We start from the raw sequence: 23,335 nt of genomic DNA on the forward strand, positions 1-23,335 counted from the left end.
CTCAAGTGGTTCTAAACTTTAAACAGTGTATTTGTCCTGTTGAACACAAAAGAAGATATTTTGAAGAATGTTGGAAATTGACAAGCATAGAAAGTAAATTAAAAAATCCTATAGAAGTCAGTTTCCAATAATTTAACCAAATGTATTATTTTTTTATATGACAGAATGAAAACAGATGTATAACAAGTGTAGTCTGAATTAATAAATGATGACAAAATGCCCATTTTGGTAAGAAAAATCCCTTTAAATTTAAGGATGCATGTTTTGTTGTCTCACCATAGGCCCAGGTAAACCAGGCAAACCAGGTTTCCCACTAGGACAATCACAGCCTTCTACAGAAGGAGAGCGATCTGAAGGACACTGAGGACACAAAACATTATATAAGACCTAAAACACAAAACATTAAAACAATAAATACATCAAGCTAGTAACTTACCCTTTCATCATCCTGTAAAAGAAAGAGAAAGAACAGTTAAAGTGGGAAGAAAATCACTCAAATATTTCATGTCATTTACAGAAGATTAACATGTTTCTGGATCACCATCCCTGGAATCAGTGTTAGGTAAGTTACTTCAAAAAAAGAATTAATTACTCATCACTAATTACACCATTATAATTGTAGTTCAGTTATTCTTATAATGACTTTTCCATTAACTTAACTTTTGTAACTTAAGTAAGAAATTTAACTGCTTGACAAAAATGCTAAAAATCCACATAAATATCAACATAGAAAATAGAAATAAAACTCTTAATTATTTAAATTTGAGTCAAAAAGCACATTTTAGCTTTGTTAAGAAAAGCATGCGCTTTAAATTTAAAGCATGCACAGTTGCCGGGCAAATAAAACTTTCTTTAGTTTAAAGATTTTGTTTAATTGGATAGTATCTTATTAACAACAACATACATTTACAGTTACTCTGCTTCTCTGAATTTATACCTTACATTGTTATGAACAGATTTCTTTTAATAATTCAGCAAATTATATAATCTGCTTCTCTGAATGGATTTATTTAGAACTGTGGAATATATGTACAGTATTTAAGCCAATTATATAATAAGTATCTGTAATTAAACGACCTAAAATGAAAAATAATCCCTTTATTTTTCCAGCAGAAAAGTAATTTAATTAGAGTGACTAGTTTCTTTGTAAGTAATTACACCCAGCACTGCTTGGAACAATATTTGAATCAATAAATCAGAATTGAAAGTTCATTTTAGGGTCAGATTGGTGTTGGGGCTAAGTTAAACAGGAAAGGTTTAGACTAGAGACGGCCAAACTAGGGCCTGCGGGTCAAAGCTGGCCCATGGTAACTTTTGATTTGGCCCCCTATCCTATCTGAGAAGAGAGTGAGAATAATGGGGAGGGTAGGGGCAAATGCCTTTAACAGAGATAATCATTTCTAATTTAGCACAACCTTTTTTGTTTGTTTGTTTATTTTATAGCGGAGCTACATAAAAAGCGAACTGACATAAAATGTTTCAATTAAATGTTTTAAATGAATCAAATTTTTACAAATATAAATACTGTCACTCGACGGATAGTGGACTATGCAGAAAACATCGATGAGCAAATCAAGGCAAAATCAGGTGCAGCTTGACTAGTGTAACTCCATTCTGTTATAAATGGGACTGTATTTGTTTTTAATGTAATCAGTTCATTCATTCATTCATTCATTTTCTTTTTGGCTTAGTCCCTTTATTAATCTGGGGTCGCCACAGTGGAATGAACTGCCAACTTATCCAGCATGTGTTTTATGCAGCGGATGCCGTTCCTGCCGCAACCCATCACTGGGAAACATACACACTCATTCACACACACAATTTAGCCTACCCAATTCACCTGTACCACATCTCTTTGGACTGTGGGGGAAACCAGAGCACCCGGAGGAAACCCATGCGAACGCAGGGAGAACATGCAAACTCCACACAGAAACGCCAACTGACCCAGCCGAGGCTCGAACCAGCGACCTTCTTGCTGTAAGGTGACAGCACTACCTACTGCGCCACTGCTTCACCCGTAATCAGTTCATTATGAAATTAAAAAATATATACTGCATTAGTGTCACGGTGGCTCAATGGTAAACGCTGTCCAATCACAGCAAGAAGATTGCTGGTTCGAGTCCCGACTGGATCAGTTGGCATTTCTGTGTGAAGTTAGCATATTCTCTGGTTTCCCCCACAATCCAAAGACATGCACTATTGGAATAACTTAATTGTTCATAGTGTTTGACTGTGAATGAGTGTATGTGGTGTTTCCCAGTACTGGGTTGCGGCTGGAAGGGCATCCGCTGTCTAAAAAACATGCTGGATAAGTTGCTGGTTCCTTCCACTGTGGCGATCCCTGATGAATAACGAGACTAAGCCGACATAAAATGAATGAAAACTGCATTAGTTAATATAAAGGAATATTTTCTAGTAGTATCTTTAAATATTAAATACATTAGAAAAGTACCTATATATATATATAAGTACCCATGGCAACTTATATTTGGTATGTTTACCTTCAGCCCACCACCCTCAATCAAGTTTGGTTTAAGCCCTTCACAAGAAAAAGTTTGGGCATCCCTGGTTTAGACTCTTTAGCTTGTTTGATAGAAACATGTCCTTCCCTGGTAAATCATGTCATATGGCAGGTCACATGAATCAATGGTGAGCTAATCCAGTCTTACCACAGAATAAATTTCACATGCTGTCTCTCGCTCACTCTGCTGAGGGTCACAGTACAGACGCAACTTCTGGAGATAAATCTGGAACAGGAGAACAAACCCAAAGAAGAGAGAGTTTTTTTTGTGTGTGTGCTGGACAATAATATGGTGACAGGCTTTTACTTGGGTTGGTGATGAGGCAGGGGTGCCAAAAAGAGGTCACTCACAGGGACGGTTGTTTCAATATTGACTTTCTTGGCCACCTGAGTCTTTCCGTTAATGTAGATGGGAACAACTGGATCTAGGAGCTGCTCTTCTACATACGCTCCATCCACAAAACAAGTGATGCGTCTGGGCTTCACTAAGAACTTCAGCTGGTGCCAATCCGTGTCAAAGAGCCTCTATGGAAACATAAATCATATGTTTAATAATAATAACAATAACAATAATAATTCCTTACATTTACACTGTAAAAAAGGCTGGGTTCCATACATTTCCTTCATGTTGCCCTAACACAAACAGATTAACTTAATTTTTTTTGGAAATTGAAGTGTAATGAACATAAAACAATTAATTTGTGCCCAAAAAACATTAAGAATTGTGTTGTTTCAACTCATTTTTATAATAGTTTAAACAAGCAGCAAAATAGAGCTTTTCTGGTCACTTAAATAAAATTGTCATTACATGTGAAGTATTAACCTGAGAGTTATAAATTTGTATTGCAGACGTAGAATAAAATATTATATATTTTCTCATTTTTAATTTTTGCTTTGAGATTCTTACTACACTGTAAACAAGGACTTTTCAAAGTAGCGAATAAAGATTACTGGAGTACATTTTAAATTTAAAGAAAACATTAATTCAGTCTTTGCTTAATTCAGAAAATCTTACTTGATATTTATTAGTAATTATGTGTGGAATTTACTAGCAATTTCTGACTGAAAATGCTTTTCACTGTGTATGGATATTTTAATATATATATATATATATATTTATTAATATATTATATTTAATAACTAGGGCTGCACAAGACATCATTCCAGGATCGATATCGCAATGTGCGCATCAGCAATAGACACATAACAAGATACGCAATGTTGAGTCTGATGTCTAGTTGACCAGAAGGTACAGGATTGTATTTAATCACTGTATTTATACAGAGTTTATTTGATTTATGCAATGAAAAAGTTTTACTTTTATTTTTTGTCTTATTTCTCGTCCAAAACGTATTCCTTCTGAAGGTGAAAACAATTTTTTTTAACTTGAACTAAGAATTTCTAGATGTTTGGAATAAAAACGAGAAAAAGCAAAGTAAGAATACCATTTTTTGGCGCTATAACTCAATTTCTGTACCTGAATACTGATAGACTGCTCAAAACTTGTGTTGTATTCAAACCATTTTGTGAAACTGTATTCAAATTGCAATGTTTATTGCAAAAAAATTAACGCAATATCAGACTTTTCCAATACTGCGCAGGCCTAATAATAACTATATCCCATATTCCATATTACTCAAAAAGTATTTACTTTAATGTTGATTAAAAATTTTTATTAAAAAAATATTCCACAAAATTGAGAGCCCTTATCAACATACTAGATAATATGGGATGCAATAAATCTAATGTTGCATTTTATTTAGTACAGAGTGAATTAGGAGTGGGACTTTCTTTCAAAGAGATTTAAAGGGAAAGTTCATCCAAAAATGAAATCTCTGTTATCGTTTACTCATCCTCACAACTCTCAACGTATTTGTGTTTCTTTCTTCAGTTGAACACAAAAGAAGATATTTTGAAGAATGCTGGTTAATGTCACCCATCGACTTCCTGTTAGTATTTTTCTTCCTACTATAGAAGTGAATATTTGCCACCAATCAGAATTTTTTCAAAATATCTTCTTTTGTGTTCAAGAGAAGAGAGAAACTTATAATTGTGTGAACCCACATGAGGGAGAGTAAATGGTGAGGCAACTTTCATCCCTTTAAAGGTGACACAAAATTCCACAGACCTTGATTCCTCGGTCATTAAATATGACGGTCTGCTCTGTCTTCAGAGTGCTGGTGGATGTGAAAGTGACTGACTTGTCTGCTCCGTTCACAGTCACAGCGATCTGCTTCACCCCGTCCTGAGATAACACTCTCAAGAGGTCAAACTTCATCCAGTGAGCTGGGTTCTTCAAGCGCAGAGTGGCAACAAACACAAAAGCTGGTGGAAGACCTTCTGGAAAGATCTCTCTGTGAGGAACATCAGGTGAAAGTCAACGCATTTCCAATCCCAATTCATTCAAAATCTCATTTACATCATTTAAACACTTCATGTACTTGAAATGCAGTTCATATTCATGAGATGTGGTAAAACAGAAGTCACCTGGTTTTGTGGGTGATGTCCATGCGAGGACTGAGTTGTGATGCTCTCTCTGATATCAAGGAGCCCTGAACTTTCTGAGCCAACTGATCGATTTTCATCAAACTCATTAGATCGAAACCTTTTTGATCATTCACCGTTCCAGGGATCCGCAATGGACACACTGATTCTGTGAATGAGAGAATGCAGAACTGCGTATATTAAGAGGAAAACTCACAATATAATATATCTGTTGTTTCTACTAGACAGTAGAAAATAAATCAAAGGAAAACAAAGAGTTTGGGGTCATTCACATTTCAATGCACTTCATTTCAACTGTTTTATGCAAAGTTTCTTTTGAGAATGAGTTTGTATAAAGGGAGGCTGAGATTAAAAGTACTTGAAGGGATAGTTCCCCCAAAAATGAAAATTCTGTCAACATTTACAGTACTCTTCCACTACCTGTTCCAAACTTGTTTGACTTCCTTTCTACTGTTAAACACACAGGAAGACACACTGAAGACTGCTAAAAAAACAGTCATTGACTTCCTTACAATTTTTGTCACTATGGATTTCAATGGCTGCTTTTTCCAACATTTTTAATCTATTTTGTTTTGTGTTCAAGAGAAGAAAGAAATTCATGTGAGGAAATGTTCCTTTTTGGTTTTAAACTTAAAACACTGCAAAAACACTGCAAAATGATAGATATTTTAGAGAAGTTTAAAATATAAAAACATATGCAATCCGCCCTCTCAATTAAAAGTACAAAGACTGTGATGGGGTGGTACTCCCCAAGGGTTTCAAAGAGAACATTTATTAGTATGGAATTTTTAGACACAAATGCGTACCATTTAAAAGGTAACAGCTTTAGTAAAATTTGTGTATGATAATAGACATGCAGAACATTCGACTGTTTTTTTTTTAAAGGATAATAATATATGCTGTCATGCGCATGTTTTGACAGCTAATATGATGGTGATTTGATGCTTCACAAAAGTAGCAGACACCTTTACCGATATCGAAATGCTTTTATGATTCAAAAGTAATTTAAACAGTGAGTTATTCCTTCTGCTGATTAAGAAGCTTGAATAAGCTATATAATAAAGAAAATCCGCTCTAACTCTAACTAAATAAATCGCTAAATACTCATGACACATGAAAGTGAAAATCCTGCAGCCCCCAACAAAGGTGGAATGTTATTGCGAAATGTATTTAACAACCTGTTCACTTTTGCTCACATGGATAATTGAATGTTAATCAGATGTCATTACGCTGCTGTGCCATCAGCCAATTGTTGCATTGCTGATCATGATTTTCAGGATCGATAGATCTGTCCTTCACAACACATGCAGAGATCTCAGATCAGTTCATCCTGACATTTTAATCTGATTCACGAACTTGTTTGAAGAACCAAATTAGCCGGAGATCAGTTATCAAGATTAAAAGATCCAGGATCTGCCAAATCATCTTAGATCAATTAAGCGAGATACAAAGAAAGAACCTCTGGTTTGAACAACCAGAACTGTTGCTTTGACAACAACTCTCGGATGAGTTTTGAAGAATGAAATGATCCTGGATCGTGTCAAATCATCAATAACCAAATCCAGTTAATTGAGTAATCCATGTACGAAGAACAGACCCCAGATAAATGGAAGTTTAATATAAAGAGAGAAATGGATAGTTCACCTTAAAATTTTAACTACAAATCATTTACTCTTCCTCTTCCTCATGTGGTTTTAAACATTTATAAGTTTCTTTTTCTGTTAAACACAAAAGAAGATATTCTAAAGAATCTTTTTTGACTTCCATAGTATGAAATAAAATACTATGAAAGTCAATGTGACCCATTTACCAGCATTTTTCTAAATATCTCCTTTCTGAGTTCAACAGAAGAAAGAAACTCGAATAGATTTTTAAAAAAGTGACAAAATTGTAATTTTTGTGTGAACTATCACTTTAACAATGATCCAAGCAAAGAATCTGCATAACCATGTAACACTAAACAGTCACTAGTTCAAAGATGGCTTGGCTTGGAGGCATCATGACTTTGCAGACGATGCCCAAAAGTCTCTACTCAGGATTAAACAGATGTTTTAAACAGATGCCCTTACTTTAGTCATCATTCATTTTCCCATCGGCTTAGTCCCTTATTTATCAGGGGTCGCCACAGTGGAATGAACCGCCAACTTATCCAGCATATTTACGCAGCGGATCCTCTTCCAGCTGCAACCCAGTACTGGGAAACACCCATGCACTCTCACATGCGCGCACACACACTCATACACCATGGCCAATTTAGTTAATTCAATTCAATTATAGCGCATGTCTTTGGACTGTGAGGGAAACTGAAGCATCCAAAGGAAACCTACACCAACAAGGGGGAACATGCAAACTCCACACAGACATGCCAAGTGACCCAGCTGGACCCAGCAACCTTTTTGCTGTGAGGTGATGGTGCTAACCACTGCCTGAGCCAAGTTTCCACCCCTGTAAATGTCCCTAGGGTCAATGGTTACAGAGAAAAATGTGTTCCAAGCTCAAGCAGGACTTACCCTCGCACAGTTTCTGCCCCATCAGGTCCCATATGCTAGCAATGGAGTTGTAATCCTCCACATGCAGCACATAAGTAGACGCTGGCTTATTAGCCATAGACACCAACTCAGAATTAGTGATTTCATTTCCCACACCGACGGCAAACAGAACAATATTCTGCGCCCTGGCCTCCATAGCGGCGTCCTCTACGTCATCTTGTGAACGGCCATCTGTGAGAACCACAGCGATGCGGTTTCTGGGAGACTGGGAGGTGTGGTTGGGCATCCCAAAGACATGGTCTGTGGCAAACTTGATGGCGCGTCCAGTCCGCGTATTTCCCCCCAGGTATGAGACGGAGCCGACTGCCTCGACAAGTTCTTGACTGTTCTGATGCTTTCCCAGAGGAATCTCCAATCGAGGGGTGTCGCTGTACTGGACAACCGCTACCTGAGTGTGTCTGCTGCTCACGTCAAAACCTTTGGTGATGTTGATGAGCCAACGCTTGGCTGTTTCGAAGTTGGGGACACCCAAGCTTGAGGAGCCATCGATGATGAATGCGAGGTCATTGGGTGTTGTGCTGCAACCTGCAAAATATTTGGCCAAATGATCCACGTTACAATTCTTGAGGAAATATAGAGTCAGGTTTGAGGTATAGAGTCAGGTATAGAGTCATTACCTGAATTATAACATTAAAGGGGACCTATTATTTAAAAATCACTTTCATTAGGGGTTTAAACACAGTTATGTAGCAACTGTATGTGAATATAGCCAGCTTATAATGATAAAAATTTATAAATGTCATTTTTTATAATCACACTTGATAAAAACAGTCTGCAGAAACACTTGGATTGACATTCTCCCTTTGTAGGTGTCATCAGAGGGGAAAGCACCGCCCATTAGTGACCATCTCTCCCTCACTAGCATAGGGCATTAGTCTTGTTTTGAAATCTGCCGCTATGCTGACACTTAAGCATTTGTAGCTCCACCCTCTTTTGAAAAGAGAACTGGGACTACAATCTCAATTGAATTTAAAGCGACAGTCACCACAATGGCACAATTGGCATCAAAACTTAAGTGGAGCCGTTTTAAAGAGTTATAAAAGATTATTTGTGTGGTATTTTGAGTTTAAACTTCACATACACACTCTAGGGATATTAAAGACTTATTTTACATCTTGTAAACAGGGGCACAATAGGTCCCCTTTAACACAGAAATTAGAAGAAAAAAATCACTAAAGTTATTTTTTTAATTGTTGACAATATTTACATTCATATTTATGGATGTGCCAGATATACATTGCATTCAGTTTATACCAGAGTTTTGCAATATGACAATACCTATTGTATGGACAAAATAAAAAGTTTAGCGTTTAATTTATTTCTTTATTTCGTAGTGGTGTTGCAAAATACGTTGTTTACAGTAATGTTTTTTCATCATTTGGATTTATAGTAGTCTTACACACCATCACTGGGATGCAGACAGAAAAGTGAATACGAGTATGGTGAGAAAGCTACAACCTTGAAAGAACAACGTTTACAATGTTTAATTTCAATCCCACACCTGAACATTTTTATAATTATCTTATTCATTTGTGTGTGTTTTATTACTCCAGGTGAATGTAAGTTTAATTTAAAAAAAGAAATATAAGGCAAAGTGTTTTATTGAAAGTTAACTACAGTTAAGACTTCATTAAGTCTCCACAGCTTATTTTTTTGTATTAAAACATTGTGGAAATCAGCATTGAAGAGATATTTTACTCTCCCTCATGTGGTTTTAAACCTTTAGGAGTTTCTTTTTCTGTTGTCAAACACAAAAGCAGATATTTTGAAAAATGCTGATTTCAGGGACCCATTGACTAAAAATACTGTGGAAGTCAATGGGTCCCAGCTACCAGCATTTTTCAAAATATCTGCTTTTGTGTTTGACATAATAAAGAATCTCGAATAGGTTTTGAAAAAGTTACAGAATTACAATGTTTGGGTGAACTATCCCTTTAACAATAATCCAAGCAAAGAATCTGCATAACCACATAACACTAAACAGTCAGTAGTCCAAACATAGCTTGGCTTGGAAGCATCATGACAATGACCAAAAGTCTGTACTCAGGATTAAGCAGATGTTTTGGGCTCTCAGTTTTTTCATCATTCATTTTCCCTTCAGCTTGGTCCCTTCAGTTTGCATTCAGTTTATACCAGGGCTTTGCAATATGACAATACCTATTGTATGGACAAAATAAAAAGTCTATCGTTTCATGTTGTGCTGCTGTGCTTTATTTCGTAGTGGTGTTGCAAAATACATTGTTCCCAGTGGTGGTGTCTTGGATGCACTTGGATGCAGACAGAATAGTGAATAAGAGTGAATAAGAGTATGGGGAGAAAGTTACAACCTTGAAAGAACAATGTTTACATTTATCATTTTCTTTAGCGATATTTAACTATGGGCCTGTGATTATTACTATTTTTAGAAGTGTTTTAAATGGTATTAATATTTATTTATATTTGTAAATTTTGAATCAAATATTTGCCAGATATGATATAGAAAGTAAGAAAAATAATCACATATGAATGACTATATCTTTGAGTACTGTCACGATCACCAGCGATCATAACTTCCAGATCGCTGGATCTCACACTCAAACACACATGGACTACAATTCCGCCATTAATGGACTACATATTCAGTCATGCCACACACATACTCACACCTGCTACAAGTCTCTACTGATTACACTCGCACCACCTGAGGATCGTCAAGGACTGATTACAAACACCATATAAGCAGCGCACACACTCATTCACATTGCAGAGTCTTGTTTTCTGTGAAGTGACATTACAACGCGGTTCCCTTAGTCTTGTTCCTCTGTGGTTTTGATCTTTGCCTGGTTTCCCTTTCTCCTTGTCTGCCGCCTGTCTACCGACCTCTCGCCTGTGTTTGACTACGATTCTGGACTGCCTTTATACATCTGTTTGCACCTGTGTTGACCATTGCCTCCCTGACTTTGAATAAACCTGCATGTGGATCCTAAACCTCAGTTGTCTCTGTCACTCCCCGTGTTACAAGTACATTCTTTAAAATGTAAAAAAAAAAAATAGCCTTTTCTATGTGGTCATATGAAATTATGGTAATATTGCCCAGCCCTAGCAACTGAATCCATGCCTAACTGGTTGAGCTACAGGAATTCATCAATAGTGTCATTTAAATGCTGCTTCATATTGTTAATATTAATCATTTACATCAAACCAATAATATATGAACTAAAAACAAACCGGCTTGAGTGTCCTCTTGTTGTAATCCACTGGTGTGCAGCAACAAAACACAAACAATCAGTGAACCAAACATCCATGGCTTCATGGTATGGAAGCAAAAAGGTAAGCAGCAAGTAGAAAATCCTGAGAAAAAAAATATTGAGAAATTTGAATTGTTTATCAAATATTTAAGAAGTGCTGTCACATATATTTAATTCAATTTACCTTTATTTGCATAGCGCTTTTACAATGTAGATTGTGTCAAAGCAGCTTAGAAGATCATAGTAAATTGAAACAGTGTAGTTCAATAGAGAGAAACATTTTAATGCATGATAGTTTTAATAACTAATTTCTAAGTTGTTTTGCCATTATAACAGTAGTACATAATATCTTACAAGATGCTACTACTTACCCTAAAGTGCAATTTAAAGGCTTAACTAGGTTAATTTGCTTTGATTAATTCGGCACGTTATTGTGGTTTGTTCTTTAGCCAATCGAAAACAGAAAAACGATTCTAAAGGGGGCTACAAATATTGAGCTTAAAACATTTCCATGCTCAGTTAAACATCACTTGGGACCAGTGTTAGGGTAACACATTACAAGTAACACGAGCTACATAATAATATTACTTTTCTGAGTATCAAGTAAAGTAACGGATAACTTTTAAATAATATTTGAGTTACTTTTTTGAAAATGTAACACAAGTTACTTTGTTTTATTAATTAGATTTAAAAAAATTTGTTGCTGAATGAAAATTAAAGTCGTCACAATGAATTACGCAGACAATGAGATAATGTGTTTATTATTTTGAACGCATCGAAGAAAACAAAAAGGGGATTGTCTCAATGGACAGTGATTTTACAACAAATAGCACAAAAGTAGCAAACACCTTGCTTTAAACTTTCAATTATCTGTATATACAGCACGTAGGGCTGTGCGATTTGGCCTAAAATCAAAATCTCAATTAATTGAACATTTTAACCTGATCACGATTAATGAACGATTATTTTATTTATTCATGTATTTATTTTTGCCCTCATAGTTCACTGACAAGTTTTGTACAGTAAATGTGATCACATATTAAAAGTGAGAGATTTCTAAATGAAGGGTGCATTACTTGATTTAAAAATAATTGAAGGAAACACAATCTATCAACAATCTATGATTATTTATTGAACATCATCGTTGAACAACTAAAATTAAAACACATTGCCTAATACAAACAGTGAAAATCAATCCTACTTGACCAGAGATCAGATGTGGCTGTAAAGTGGCCACAGAAAAATCAGCCTCAACCTTTAACAGAGTGGGGTCACTTAGGGAAAGTAATCGAAAAAATTGTCCTGGAAAAATTTGATCGATTATAGGTTCTAACTGTTTGATTACATTTCGATTAATCCCTAACGGCATGTATAGCTCTAGGGTCAGAAAGTTCTCAGATAACATTATCCTAAAATATTATTTTCTTATGTGTTTTTTAAAGGTTAATGTAGGTGTAGATTACCTGGTAATAAAAAGTAACGCAAAAGTAACTCAAAACTAACGTAACGCATTACTTACTTAAAAAGTTTCTAAGTAACGCTACTAGTTACTTTTTTGGGTAACTCAATTTTGTAATGTATTACTTTTAAAAGTAACTTTCCCCAACACTGCCTGGGACATATACAGTTAAAGTCAGAAATATTAGCCCCCTTTTGAATTTTGTTTTCTTTTTTAAATATTTCCCAAATGATGTTTAACAGCAAGGAAATTTTCACAGTATGTCTGATTATATTTTTTCTTCTGGGGAAAGTATTATTTGTTTTATTTCGGCTACAATAAAAACAGTTTTTTTTTTTATAAACAATTTTAAGGTCAATATTATTAGTCCCTTTAATCTATATATATTTTCGATAGTCTGCGGAACTAACCATCGTTATACAATAACTTGCCTAATTACCCTAACCTGCCAAGTTAACCTAATTAACCTAGTTAAGCCTTTAAATGTCACTTTAAGCTGTATAGAAGTGTCTAGAAAAATATCTAGTCAAATATTATTTACTGTCATCATGACAAAGATAAAATAAATCAGTTATTAGAAATGAGTTAATAAAATTATTATGTTTAAGTATGTTTTGAAGAAATCTTCTCTCCGTTAAATAAAAATTGAGGAAAAAAATAAACAAGGGGGCTAATAATTCAGGGGGGCTTCAAGTGAAGAAAAGAAGATAAGTTTAACAGGAGTGCTTCAACAATATATAAATTACAATTTTATTTGTTAATTAAAATGTAAATAAATATGCAATATTTAACAACTGAATATACATTTAATTTAATGTTTCTTTACCATAATTTATTTCACGCTCGCTCAAAAGCACTGAAAAAAATAAACATTTTAGACTTCACAAATTTACAATTTCACAAAATTACAGTGAAAATTCTCCAATCCAGTGATCAGACAGTAATATTTTAATATCCACAAACTCTAGCATTAATATGACTTTCCATTTAAAATGTTCTACAAATTCACAAGTAAAACAGTGACAACGTCAAATATTTCAACCAACAAGCAAAAAAAAGTAATTTTCTCACCAATAATGTAAGTCCTGGATATCCACAAGTTGAAACAGCCAGTCGCCACCTACACACTACAAGACAACAGCTAAAAATGCTCTCATCACTGACATGAATTACAGTGCAGTGCTGCAGGAACAGTGTGCAGATGGCAAGGTACAGCCACAGACTATTTTATATCTGCACCCACAGTGACGTACAGCATTTCCTGGGCAGAATGAAAGAGCGACAGGCATCAGAGAGAGGGAGGAGTATGGGTTTAACCCTCCACAAAACCATCTTCAAAGAAAGTCAAGCCAAATGGCTCCAAGCCTCCAATCCTAAGGCCCGATCCGCAAATAGCGCAGTCCAAAAGAGCTCTTTATTTTTTTCTGCTGTCATGCATTGGGTTATTTAGAAGAGTCCATTGACATTACATTAACATCATGTCTGTGCGATGTCTTTTGTGTTAGGACTCTTATCCTTCCAGTAGCACATAGTTTGTTTCCATCAGCTTAGGCCAGATACTTAAACACAGATGTTGGCGCCTTGCTTTGACTCCTAATACTGGGAAATAACTCTTTGGGGACCACCGTCGTTCTCCATCGGCCTGTTTATGAATAAAAAAAGATGTTTAGAAAGAAAGTAGCACATCCAACCACATTAGTACCTGAGGAAGGAATATGTACCTGTGAGCTGTTTTGCTAAACGTCCCTGTGTATATATTTGTACACCACAGACTTGCACACAGATCCGCTGTTCAAACACATTTATGTATTAGCACAGCTATTTTGGATCAGAGGTGGGCTCCTCCGGGTACCAGAGGAATCACATTAGACAAAAATAGAGGAGACATAAACAACTGAACTGAAGCATAGGTGTTTGGTTTAATGGTGTGCAGTGTTTATAATATGATGTAATGACTCTGAAGTACAATGCATTTGTTGTGTGGAGGATCTAGGGTGGAAGAGCGATGGAAATAAATGTGGGATTCACCTAAAGAATTGGAAATGTTTCTGCTTTTCTTTACATATTGAGAGGAGGATGGTCAAGATATTTGCTGAATGCTAACTCTACATGTTCATAACAAACATAAAGCAGTTTGTGTGTTGAAATAATCGCTTTATGGCTATAAATTGTCTCCCTCTAGTGGACTTAATGGCCTATACATTGATTACAACCAAGGTACAACTTGCATACTTCAATCTCGGGAACATCTAGTGGTCAGAAAGGGAACTGCACGTGTTTTTTTTTAAAATCAAAACAAATATAAACGTGTACTTTGTAAGATTTATGGTTAAAAATTATACCTAAAGGTTTTTAAATATAAGAAAAAACTTAGGTGTGAGTAAAGACCTGCGATCACGTCATCGTCTGTGTGATAACAAACAATAATACACACCCTTGTGGAATTTTAATCCTTATTTAACAAGTTTGTATGTAACTATTTGCATTTATACATGTAGAAATCAACATAAATTCGTTAACAACAAGTAAAAATCCAATTAAAACCAACAGAGAGGTTGGTAGCCTCCGATTGGAGGTTGCTAGAACGGAGGCTTATTGATTTATGACTTAGTAAAGCAAATTTTTTACATTATATGGGTATATAATTTACATTATATATTATATCATATTATAATGTCGCCATATATATTAAGCCACATATATCAAGAGGATTTTGAAGTCACTGGGTTTTTACAGACCTACAATGGTTGCAAGATTCGTCATCAAACAATAACGTGCACCCTTGTGGTATTTTAACCCTTATTAAACAAGTTCGTATGTAACTATTTGCATTTATGCATGTAAAAATCAACATAAATTTGTTAATAACACGGAAACAAGCAAGAATCCAATTAAAGCCAATCCTGAAAACACTTGAACGAGCGACACATTCTAGAAAGAGTGGAAAGAAGTAGTTCTCCCGGCATGTGTCGATTGAATTATGTATCAATGAGCGAACAGTGTTGTGGAACTATATGATTTAGCGGAAGGATTTTTCACTGTGATTATTGTTGTCATACGTGTATTTGGTTGAACGTTGTTTCTTTTATTATATTTATTTTAACGTATTTTTTTAAAAGGTCACTCACTATTCTATGATATTTAAACCATATAATATATTTAATGAGTTTTGATGATAATAAGTTTTGATATTATTTAATCACGTGTTGCTACATTAATAACTAATACACTTAATAATATATAATAAAATAATATATTTTGTTAAAATCAAATCACTCCATAAAAATTAATTTATCTAATAAAAGAGCGGAAGGGTGAGTTTAGGACCCTGCGACTCATAAACCGAGTAGGCGGAGTCACGGATGATTGACAGGATATTCTGGAGGCACGGCAGGCGAGTAATCTCTGGCAAACTGACCACAGCCACACCGTCAGACTACCGACAGCGATTTTTTAAAACGAAAATCCGTCCCGAACCGGGAATTTCATCGAGTTTTGATGCCGAAATATTGGCCGGAAAGCACTATCCATGGACTTCCATCTCTGACGATCGTTTTTGAGAGCTGATAATGATGAAGATGAAGCTGCGAGCGGCGGGAGGAGAAAATCACCGATGCGACTTGAATTCCGTTAACGGATCGGATCGGGAGAGCGGCACCGGGGCGGCTCAGCTCGATAAGGAGGCGGTTTTCGAGTGGTTCGGGCTACAGTTGAACCCAGCTGGACGCGTGGAGCTGCTTTGCGGGCTTCTGCATATGTGTCAGCCGTTAGAGCTGCGTTTCCTCGGCGCCTGTCTGGAGGATCTGGCCCGGAGAGATTTCACCGTCCTACGGGACTTCGAGATCCGGGCCAACAGCCCCGCCGATTTGGAGGGGCTGGTAGACGTAAGCGATCCCGTGGTGTTGTCTAAACTACTCGTGTATTTGTCTCTGCTCGGTTCCAAGAGTAGGGAATGCGCCTGTATTCTCTTCAGGACGTTGAGTCGGATGGACGTGGGGATGTACGGGGCTCTACCGGAGCCGGAGACGGTGGATCAGCTGCGGCTGCTCTTCACCATGGGCTCGCTACACCCGGCGTTCAGTTTCTATCAGCGGGAAGAGCTGCGAGCGCAGTTGGACAGACTCCAAAGATGGGTGTGTAGTAATATTTACCCCAAAATCACTGACATCACTCTAACAAAATGTGCAAAAATGCTAACTGTATGGTTTGGACAAGTACTCTAAATACCATATTAATATATATTATAATGCCATCGGATAGTACAACCAGGGTATTTACATGGAACTTCAGAGAATTTTACCAACAATACAATAGTATCATGTCCATTAACATAATGGAATGATACTTTTTCATGTATTGGTTAAAGTAACTATTAACATATCTGTATGTAAGAAACTGGAACTATGCTAATATCGTCAGTGTATATATAATACAGTCACATAATATAAATACCATGGTCTAATGAATATATTGCTAAATAAACATGACATCTGTACCATGGTATTTTTAGGAGTACCTCCCTAACAGAAAAGTAAGAACCATGATATACTGATGATCTCATATGATAAAACTGGTTCTTTAATACACACCAAACTATTTAAATGCATGTATTATGGTATTTACGTGGCACTCCAGGAAATACTATGGTATTATGTTCAAAACATGGTAGTTTTTTTTTTTTTTTGCGTAAGGTCACTTATACTTTGACTCTCTATGAAAAACATGGAGAAATATATAAAAACCATGACTATAACTATGCTAATATCATTAGTGTATATATATAGTACAATCACATAATCTAAATACCATGCTCTTCTGAATATCATATTGCTACATAAACATGGCATTAGTACCATAGTATTTTTAGCAGTACCACCCAAACAGAAAATTAAGTACCATGGTACACTGATGATCTCATATGATACAACTGTGGTTCTTTAATACACACCAAAATATTTAAATGCATGTATTATGGTATTTACATGGCACTCCAGGAAATGTTATGGTTCTACTATAGTATTATGTCTAAAACATGGTAGTTTTTTATTGTTTTGCGTAAGGTCACTTATACTTTGGCTTTCACTGAAAAACATGGAGAAACATAAATATCATGACTAGAACTATGCTAATATCGTCAGTGTATATATAATACAGTAACATAATCTAAATACCATAGTCTTCTGAATATCATATTGCTACATAAACATGACATTAGTACCATGGTATTTTTAGGAGTACCAGCCAAACAGAAAAGTAAGTACCATGGTACACTGATGATCTCATATGATAAAACTGGTTCTTTAATACACACCAAAATATTTAAATGCATGTATTATGGTATTTACATGGCACTCCAGGAAATACAATGGTTCTACTATGGTATTATGTTCAAAACATGGTAGTATTTTATTTTTGCGTAAAGTCACTCGTACTTTGACTTTCATTGAAAAACATAGAGAAACATAAATACCATGACTAAAACTATGCAATGTCGTCAGTGTATAATACAGTCACATAATATAAATACCGTGGTCTTCTGAATATCATATTGCTACATAAACATGGCATTATTACCATGGTATTTTTAGGAGTACCTCCCTAACAGAAAAGTAAGTACCATGGTACACTGATATCAAATGATGAAACTTTGGTTCTTTAATACACACCAAAATATTTAAATGCATGTATTATGGTATTTACATGGCACTCCAGGAAATATTATGGTTCTACTATGGTATTATGTCCAAAACATGGTAGTATTTTTTTATTGTTTTGCTTAAGGTCACTTATACTTTGGCTTTCACTGAAAAACTTGGAGAAACATAAAAATACCATGATTTTAAGAACATTTAATATACAATATTTGTTGGAGTACCATATTTACAGACTTCCCAAGGTATTACAAATGCTATTTTATGGTACTTGTCCAGTAAATATGATTTATGCATTGGGTAAAGTCACTAATTAATGTCCAAAAGCAACATGATATTATTATATATCATAATACTCCTTTTAAAACTTGGAATAGTATATACCATGGTAAATTTACAGAATAAATGGAAGTAGAGATTCAAAATCATGCATCAACAAAACTACCATATTATTTCTCAAGCTAATACCATGCTATATTTCAAAATATCAAGGTATTAAAGTGTGATTCCATCAGTATTTCCTAGTTCCACCACTTAAACTGGCATTAGGTGGTGCATGAACACGAATAGCCTCCAGCCAACAGGAATGCATGCTCGATGTGATGGAATTTCTAGCATACTTTTCTATCAGTATCAAAGTTGAAGTATAAGATCCACTTAAATAAACAAAAATTCATCTTTGATTCTTATTTAATCTGATCGGATATTTGATCCATTATTTCAGTGCTGACATTTATGGGTCTTATAAATGGCATGCTATTAGTTAAAGGAATTACAAGAACTACAGGATTTTTTACAATTTTGAATAAGTAAAACAGGATTCATTTCAAAATTAAAAATGTATTGATTTATCATTAATCAGCCAGATATGGGCAGGATACATGTGCTTATGTCAAATGATTGGCAGCTGTCAATAAGTTCAATCAGGTTAAAGCTTCTCCTTGAAGATAGGGAAAATCCTGGCAAATACTGTGGTCAAATATATTTGTCAACATTTATTTTGAAAAGGTATTCCACTAACATTGAATGTACAAAAAAAGTGATCAAAGTTAACTTTAGTTTAGCCTAGTTATTAAATGTAAACTATAGCCAGATGTCAACAAACCACTTAATAGAAATATCCCATATCAGACATCCAAACTCCAGTACAACCACATAATTGTACATGGCATTTGGTTTGTAAATTCATCTGTGTCTTGCAGGCATTTTGGGTCATGCTACTGTATGTGTGTCCAAATGCCATTCTCCCTGATCTCCTTTGATATTTTTATTGTGTGAATGACTTTATTGTGGGTTTTGCATTTTGTAAATGAGGTCATGTGTGGTATTTTTGATCACATGGGACGTCCGCACTCATTAGACTGAATCAGCTCTCCGAAATGACATTCTCTGTCTGTTTGTGGATGTTTGTTGTTTGTGGCTGATGTCAAGTTGAGAGTAATGGTTTAAATGATGGTGATGAGTCATGGTCATGTAAGCTGCTGAGGCATTATGCTCAATTGCTTTAAAACAAGAGGAAGCAGGGGGAATCGTTTGGTTCAGTTAAATTAATTGACACACTGACTGATTGGGAATGGTTTGATTTGGTTTGCCTAGTTCCTTGATTTTACATCCCAAAATCTGGAAACCTGTCAGGGTACAATTCACATGTACAAATAATACATAAATTTTTTTTTCATTAAAAAAACTTTGTTGTGCAATCAACAAATAATTGATAGAGGCAGTGCAGAGATTTGTACAACACTCATTTCATTGTGATTGAGCTAAAAACCACCAACTAGTTCACAAAGTAGTTTTTCACAACTTGATAACTTTTTAATGAATGGTTTGAGTGACAGCAGTGGTTTTAGTGCAAAAGTGTTCAGTATGGGCAGGTCTTTATATGATCTGTATTTTTTATACCTGTGTGAAAAATTATGTAATAGTGATTTCAGTTTACACTCAACAAAAATGGCAAAAAAACAAAACATTGTATTATTGTGGAATGATAAATCGTAGGGGTGTCAAAATTAATTGTTTATTTGGTGCACCGCGATGCAGACGCGGACAATTTGGTATCAGTTCAGTAATAATCATTACCGGTTATTATGTACTGACGTCATTTATCTCATATGCGCTATGTCGCCGGAGCTTACTATGGCGAGGGAGGGGAGCGCGAGTATTTACACTCCAACTACTTAAACACAGAAACTGTGCACAATTTCACCGCGTGTGTGTTTGCTGTACAGTCTTTCACTGACACTGAACAGCAGACGGCCTTATTTCACTGCGATTGAGAGAATGAAAAGTAAACTTCATTTCTGTTGCCCATTTGACCTGCTGACGTGACGTTTCCTCTCCTCTTGGCTGTTACAGCGATACTTCTGGATACAGACACGAGCGCGTGTCTCTGCAGACTTTACTTCACCGCGTCCATCATAGATCAGCTGTGATCGCCGCTGCCGTTTATCAGTGTTTATCATCGGTGAACAGCGCCAGAGCATTAGAGCCAATCGGAGCCCTTTCTGTTGAGTGCGTGACCAATCATAGGGGTGTAATAAAAAAACTTGCTCAAAGCGAGCGGGTTATTTATATTAGTTTATTTGCTATAAATGCTCATGTTGTTCTGTTCATGTACTTGAGTTTTTAAGGGTACAGTTTAAATATCTGTATTAAAAGACAAAATTGTATTACAAATAATATATAAATTATATCTATTATATATTAAATATATAAATTAAATATATATTTATACATTTTAATACAAGAATTGCTGTGATGTGAAGAAAATATAAAACTGTGTACGGAAAGCATCGTCAATGCACCGAGATATTGAATTGAACCAAATTGATGGCATGATAAACGTAACCGAACTGTGAGACCAGTGTTGGTTCACACCTCTAATAAAGCGACAAAAAAATCACATTTGCGATTTTTAGCAAAAGCTGCGTTTTCTTGCACATCATGTGAGCAAAGTATGATAAAGTGATCAGTTGTAAATCTCCTCCAAAAACCAGAGGGCGCTCTTTCGAGTCACACAGAACAACCAAATATGCCCCGAAGAAAACCAAAAATTACCAGTCTATGGCGGTTTCTCAATTCCAAGAACGCAGAGAACGCACTTGCGCTCTTGTGGAGACCGGTCTTGCCAGGTGTCCTAGGAAGAACCAACTCTGGAGACTGCGAGGGGAGAGAACGCGTCCTCTGAGAAATGAGATGCTGCGTTCTTCCTGATGATTATAATTATGTAACATAATTATAATCATCATAAATAATTTAAACATTCCCCTTTTCAAAATATATACTATGCATAAAAACATTATAAATATACGCTGCAAAGTATAAATAAAACCGATTGTAATACAAATTTCAGCAAACAAACACCCTTAATGTGTTTATTTCTTTATTAAGATGTCCATGGTAATTTTTTAGGGAAAATTTTTTTAGGGAAACTCCTGAGATAAATAAATGATATCTCTGAACTTTAATAATAAATCTAAATAAAATGCTGCGCTTCCCGCCTCCAGTCGCAATGACTTCTGGGACTTCCAGAGCGAGTTCGGTGCTCAAGTCTGCATTGGTGCGCCCTCAATATCAAGATCACATGCGGGAAGTTTCATGCATCCTCTGTTCTTGCAGTCTTGAGTATTGGAACTAAACTTTGGCAGCTGATGATGACGTTACACGAGAAACCGAGGACACAAGACCGCTGAAGATGTTGTGAAATATTGAGAAACAGCCTATGGCTGTGTCCGAAATCACCTACTTCCATACTATATAGTACGTTAAAAACAGTATGTGAGCAGAGTCGCATGTCTGAATTTGAAAATCAGTATGCGAGAAGTACGTCCGAGTTCCATTCACTCTACTCCCATTCATACTGTACAGAACATACTTTTTTAACAGTTGAGTAGTAAATTCAAATTCAAATGCAGTACCTACTGAGTAGTAGGTGATTTTGGACGCAGCCATAGAATTCGAAAAACAGTATACGAGAAGTACCTGGATGACTTACTATCTCCGGCAAGATTCTAAAGTGCGCGTCCGTTGGACGCTATGCTATCCTATAATACACCGCGAGAGAATTCATGAATGTGAGTGAATCGATGCAACTGATACGGTAGGTCATGTTATCATGACAAAATGCCAGATGTAGTACGTCTGAGTTCCATTAATACTACTCTCATTCATACTGTATAGAACGTGCTTTTCTAACGGCCGAGTAGTACATTTAAATTCAAATGCAGTATGTACTGAATAGAAGCGATTTTTTTGGATGCAGCCTATGGAAAATCTTTGTAGGATAAACCGAAGATTAAACTGCTTTTATTTGATTCATCGGGATTAATAAACACGTGACCATGACAACATAGGATTTATTGGAGTTTTTATTATTATAATTTCTCTAATAATGAAATATGTAATGATGCAAGTTTGTCACTGCTTATTTGAAAGCTATTATGAAATGTGTTGTGTAATGATTTATTGTGTGTACGAAGACATAAATTTACAGAAGTACTTAGTTTAGACTAGGGCTGCTACTAACGATAATTTTGCAGATTGCTTTTTTCTATCGTTTTAAAAATGTTTTTAGATTCCATTTGCCGTTTTGCTTATTATAACTATAAAACCATAAATCAATGTGTTATTTATATATGAGTATAATTTTAAAGATTCAAAAACCACATATTGAGTTTAATAATGTTTAATTCTGACATTGTAAACCTTAAAGTTTAAAACAGCTGTAACATTTCGACTGGTCTGGTGAAGGTCTGATTAAGAAATGTCATATATATTTGCATTGTTTGTGTTTGGCTGAGCACCCAGTTGAGATTGATGTGCATGCTTTTGTTAAATAATTTTTGATGATTTTAGTTGATATTAATTCATAATAATAAACCTAAAGTTTGTCTATTTTCCTCATCATGGAGTTAAAAATGTATATTTACACTCACCTTTTTAATAACTTATTTTTTTTCTTCACTGTCACAGAGCCGGTTTTCCAGACCGGGGTTTCTCTGTCCTCACCGCGAGGATGATGGAGACTGGACTCTTTGCAGCAACGCAAACCCACACCTCAGCGGCACATCACAGCGTGAAGGTATCACACCTCTGTATTTCAGCACAAAGACAGAAAAATACAAAAACTGTTGCAGAATTATAATGATGGTGTCCTTTTGATGTTGCAGTAGTGCACATTGAGAAGATCATTTTGAAGGAGATTTCTGTGGGAGGAGACGGCAGGCATTACAGTTTTGAGGTAAGTTTAAAAACCCCTCAGAGACAGTTTCAACACTGACGGATTATAAAAGAAGCTTAGAGAGCTTCATGATTGTGGGAAATTATTTAGAATGATGTGTACCTGTATTTGTTTGGCTTGCCAGTAAGAGAGTCTCTTCAGGAAGCAAGGGAAGTTGAGGTGGAATACAAAACCAAACTTTCCA

At 35.7% G+C, this 23,335-nt stretch overlaps 2 protein-coding genes across 3 annotated transcripts in view; one reads left to right on the forward strand and one right to left on the reverse strand.

Annotated features, from left to right (window-relative positions):
- Nucleotides 1-14,123, reverse strand: part of si:ch211-106n13.3 (vWFA and Collagen domain-containing protein) — a 61,942-nt gene extending 47,819 nt beyond the window's left edge. Inside the window, exons 1-10 of the mRNA XM_056481711.1 lie at nucleotides 13,983-14,123; nucleotides 13,333-13,903; nucleotides 10,783-10,905; nucleotides 7,537-8,100; nucleotides 5,009-5,174; nucleotides 4,650-4,875; nucleotides 2,873-3,046; nucleotides 2,670-2,747; nucleotides 437-448; nucleotides 277-360 (exon numbers count right to left, since the gene is read on the reverse strand). Coding sequence (XP_056337686.1) covers nucleotides 277-360; nucleotides 437-448; nucleotides 2,670-2,747; nucleotides 2,873-3,046; nucleotides 4,650-4,875; nucleotides 5,009-5,174; nucleotides 7,537-8,100; nucleotides 10,783-10,867 — 1,389 coding nt within the window. The 5' untranslated portion in view covers nucleotides 10,868-10,905; nucleotides 13,333-13,903; nucleotides 13,983-14,123. The remainder of the gene's footprint in view (nucleotides 1-276; nucleotides 361-436; nucleotides 449-2,669; nucleotides 2,748-2,872; nucleotides 3,047-4,649; nucleotides 4,876-5,008; nucleotides 5,175-7,536; nucleotides 8,101-10,782; nucleotides 10,906-13,332; nucleotides 13,904-13,982) is intronic.
- A 1,528-nt stretch (nucleotides 14,124-15,651) lies between these two features.
- The window catches only part of zcchc2 (zinc finger, CCHC domain containing 2), a 36,764-nt gene continuing 29,080 nt past the window's right edge, over nucleotides 15,652-23,335 (forward strand). For both annotated transcript variants that reach the window (XM_056481730.1, XM_056481722.1), the window contains exons 1-3: nucleotides 15,652-16,394; nucleotides 22,884-22,992; nucleotides 23,081-23,151. In XM_056481730.1, coding sequence (XP_056337705.1) covers nucleotides 15,831-16,394; nucleotides 22,884-22,992; nucleotides 23,081-23,151 — 744 coding nt within the window. In that variant the 5' untranslated portion in view covers nucleotides 15,652-15,830. The remainder of the gene's footprint in view (nucleotides 16,395-22,883; nucleotides 22,993-23,080; nucleotides 23,152-23,335) is intronic.

This window comes from Danio aesculapii, chromosome 2, assembly GCF_903798145.1.
Source record: "Danio aesculapii chromosome 2, fDanAes4.1, whole genome shotgun sequence".
Taxonomy (NCBI): domain Eukaryota; kingdom Metazoa; phylum Chordata; class Actinopteri; order Cypriniformes; family Danionidae; genus Danio; species Danio aesculapii.